Here is a 3,819-nt window from a genome sequence, read left to right on the forward strand (position 1 = left end):
TCCAATTTGGTGCAGACTTGGCAGGAGTGCGCTCTTTTGCTTCCCACAGGTCACTGATAGCGATTTAAAATAAAGTAAGACCCAATACAGGCTTTTTTAGTCATCAGTATTTTTTTACTGGACTAAAATCAGGTGGTTTTGGAATTCCTTAAATGAAAGGATGACTTTTTACTATTATCTGTTAGTTCTAATAGCTAATAAGTCTTGCATTAATAGGTTAATTTTTTTGTAGTGCAATTTCTTAAATGTTGGTCAACACTGAAGTCATCAGGTCTTTTGTTTTTGTTAGTTCTTTCAGCAATTAAAGTAGTACTTTAACAACCAAATATATCTGGATATCTTGCCAAAAATCTTTATCAGCTTGATTATGCGGCTGTCTTTTTTACTTAAAGCCTGCATTTTTCATCAACTGCTGTATGTGTGTTCTGGGTTTGGTGTTGGTCTGGTCTGTAGGTATCTTAGTCACCAATGTTACCATTTATAAAGCTTGGCAGTAATATTAAATCTTTTCCTGCTCCTTTGGAACGGCACTATTTGTTCATTTTAGTAGGAGTGATTCAGAATACTTGTTGGCTGATGCTGTCTTAGCACAAGTAATTGACTTCTGTATATTTAAGAATGCTTAACATTTTGTACCTAAAACAAAGGGAACGTTCTGTCGGCTTGTTCATATTTTGTTTTCTTTTGCACTATTCCCGTCACTGTTCTGTACCCTTCCCACCCAGCTCTTCTTTTGACCAACGTTGTAATTAGTAATTTACTGCTAATGCTTCTAAACGGACAAAAACAAGTGTCCTTTTCTGTTTGCTTTACTTCTTGTATAGCTCCTTGAAGGAGAAACTCTTCAATAGTATATCACTGTATATAAATTCAATAGTAATATGTAGTTGGCAGGCCCAAATGTGTAGGACGAATGAGGAGAGGTGACTGCAAATAATAGCTTTCTTCCATAAAATCTGTCTGCTAAATTTCAATAGTATTTCTAGTCTCTTAAAGATTATATTAATAATAAACTGAAATATGAAACACACAAACAGCAGTAAGTTTCCTTACAATAAAGGCTGGTTCTGTTAAACTGATGATACAGTACAACACATTGTTTTCAGACTTCTGTGGTGTCAAGGCACAGAATGATCCAATTTATCTGCTCATTTTTTTTTTACGTTTGCATTGTGTTAATCTCTGCCACACAGGGTACTTTTTTCATTGCTGCCATAATTAATGCTTTAAAGTCTGTCTAAGATTATTTTAACTGAATAGTATGTGTGTTTTTCCTTTTTGTCTAGGATTTGTTATCACATATGCTTCATGTAGATCCACATCAGCGATATACAGCAGAGCAAGTATTGAAACATTCATGGATAGCCTGCAGGGACCAGCTGCCACATTATCAGCTAAACAGGCAAGATGCACCACATCTAGTAAAGGTAAAACAACCCAAAGACTAGAATGCTGCTCAAGCTGGTGATGCACAATGAATTGGGTTGTTTTTAGAGCTACAGGCAGAAGTAATTTTTTTCTTTAGAAAAGAATTTAGCTTTCTTTGTTTTCTCTAGTACATAGGTATTTAAGTTAAATAAGTAGACATATTACTGGTAAACTGATTTACTTATTATTTTTTTTAATGTGTAAAGGAAGAGATTTTTCTGAGTGTTTTCAAAGATGAAGGTAGCTTTGGCTATGTAGGAACCTGACAAGACAGTTATCTGCACCTAAGCTTTCCACAGGTGTCCTAGCATTCTTATTTAAGAAATCTTTTGGGATTTGTTTCTGACTGACTCGTATTATGCTTTTCTAACATAAATTAATGAACTGCATGACAGTTCTTTCACCTGTGATTCTGACTTGCAACACAAAAACATTGTGTGCCTGCATACGTTGCTGTATGCAGGCAGCTTTTAAGTTGGCTTCTTTAGTTTTGTTGGATACAAAAGCAAGGACCTTTGATAGCTAGTCTTAATTGTGTTGTGTCCGTAAGTCAGGACCTGAATATCCACCTAAGTGACTGCTTTTGGTAAATTGATGCTAATGTTGTTTGGAATATATTAACTCTGACTCACATTAACAGGTTGCTTCTACATCTAAGGTATGTAAAACAAATACGCAGGAAAGAAAAAGAGATATCAGGTACCCATGCTTAGAAACCTGAAGGATTCAACAATAAATGTTTTTTTCAAAACCAACTTTAGAGAATGTGCGTGACCTGCCATAAGTCCTGGTTTGTTGTTTGGCGGTTGTTGAGGGTTTTTTTTAGAGTTAAGAATTTAATTGCTTTATTTTCTGGTAAAAGTGACCTTTACAGCCTTTTATGTTTCATTGTTCTCTAGGGAGCCATGGCTGCTACGTATTCTGCACTGAATCACAAGACATTTCAGCCAGTGTTAGAGCCTGTTGCAGCCTCAAGTTTAGCTCAGCGACGGAGCATGAAAAAGCTAACATCAACAGACTTATAGATCCACTGGGACACCTTAGCAAACAGAAGCAAGGGGAGAATCCAATAAGTGGCTCTATTTTGCCTGACCTGTGATCAAAAGGCATCTTCGGTTTCCTGCTACACTACTTGAATTCTGTAAAAGTCCTTTTTTTAAAAAGAAAAAAAAATCCACAGGTTCATACTGTGTTGTTTTACAAGCCGTATCTGTTAATTTAAACATCAGGTACACCATAATGAATTTCTCTACACTGTTGTGTTGCAAATATTATTTCACATTCTGTATAGTTTCGCTGGGTTCATTTAAAAATGGTTTAGGGGACCGTTGCCAATGACCAAGTTGTACATAAAGTGTCAGTGTAAGTTTTCTTTTCTTCATACCTTTAGACCCTGTTGTGAAGGACAAATTCTTCATTTTGTAATTGGGCACTTAATAAATTCAACTTAACTTCATTACTATTAATTCCTTACTATTATGCAAAGCTGACTAATGTATTGTGCTGGTGTTAAATGCATTAGTATTAATTTGGAAAGTCTGTGTTTGCATGGTGCCAGTAACTGATAAGTTTATGTGAAAATACAAACAAAAGGGATGTGTAAGGTTCTGCACTTTACCCATAAACTTAATTTGATCACTTGTGACCCAAAAGAAATGTTACAGGCCTCGAAAATGAACATTTCTGGTTGTTACCACAAATGGTATTGTATCCTGCGTTGAGCTGGAAATATAAGTACATGTACAGACTGTCAAAATTAAGGATCTAAATAACATTGGTACCACTTAAAGACAGCATGACACAATCGAATATTCTTTGTTATTTATACTGTCTATCCACATTGATTTTGTTACTGTTTTCTCAGCAGATGTTTCCACTGAGTATACCAAATATTAAGTTTGTTTGGCATATAAGACAAATTGACACTTTATTATAACAAACTTGGCACATGGATTTTATTTCTTATTTATTTTGATTTTTATAGAACATTGCTTCTATCTGAATCTCGCCGCATGTACAAATGTTACAGAACATAAATGCAAAATTCTATTTGCCTAACTGTAGAGGGTAGCTTGGGAAAATAAATAAGCCTTGCAGGGTACCCAGATAAGGGAATTCTGACCAAGAAATTTCACAGTTATGGACAAGTTACTGACAATATCCTGTTGCCAGCACTCACTTGCCTTTTCTTTCTTTGGTCTTAGGTCTTCGGCTGTTTTTAAATGCTGTGATGGAAAATAAATCTATTTCAGGGCCAGAATTTTCTTGGGATTTTCTGATTCAAAACCAGTGCTAACTGCTAGTAGACTGGGAACTAATGCATCCAGAGATGATGGGCTTTTAAAAATATTTTCAAAAGTTGTAGACACTACTGTGCAATTGTACTGTCAT

The 3,819-nt window shown here is 35.3% G+C and overlaps 1 protein-coding gene across 1 annotated transcript in view; it reads left to right on the forward strand.

The window, feature by feature from the left end:
- Positions 1-2,602, forward strand: part of LOC104540604 (ribosomal protein S6 kinase alpha-6-like) — a gene marked incomplete at its 5' end in the record, with an annotated part of 7,273 nt that extends 4,671 nt beyond the window's left edge. The window contains 2 exons of the mRNA XM_010184445.1: positions 1,287-1,427; positions 2,328-2,602. Coding sequence (XP_010182747.1) covers positions 1,287-1,427; positions 2,328-2,453 — 267 coding nt within the window. The remainder of the gene's footprint in view (positions 1-1,286; positions 1,428-2,327) is intronic.
- Between the last annotated feature and the right edge of the window lie 1,217 nt (positions 2,603-3,819).

This window comes from Mesitornis unicolor, unplaced genomic scaffold, assembly GCF_000695765.1.
Source record: "Mesitornis unicolor isolate BGI_N332 unplaced genomic scaffold, ASM69576v1 scaffold48755, whole genome shotgun sequence".
Taxonomy (NCBI): Eukaryota; Metazoa; Chordata; class Aves; order Mesitornithiformes; family Mesitornithidae; genus Mesitornis; species Mesitornis unicolor.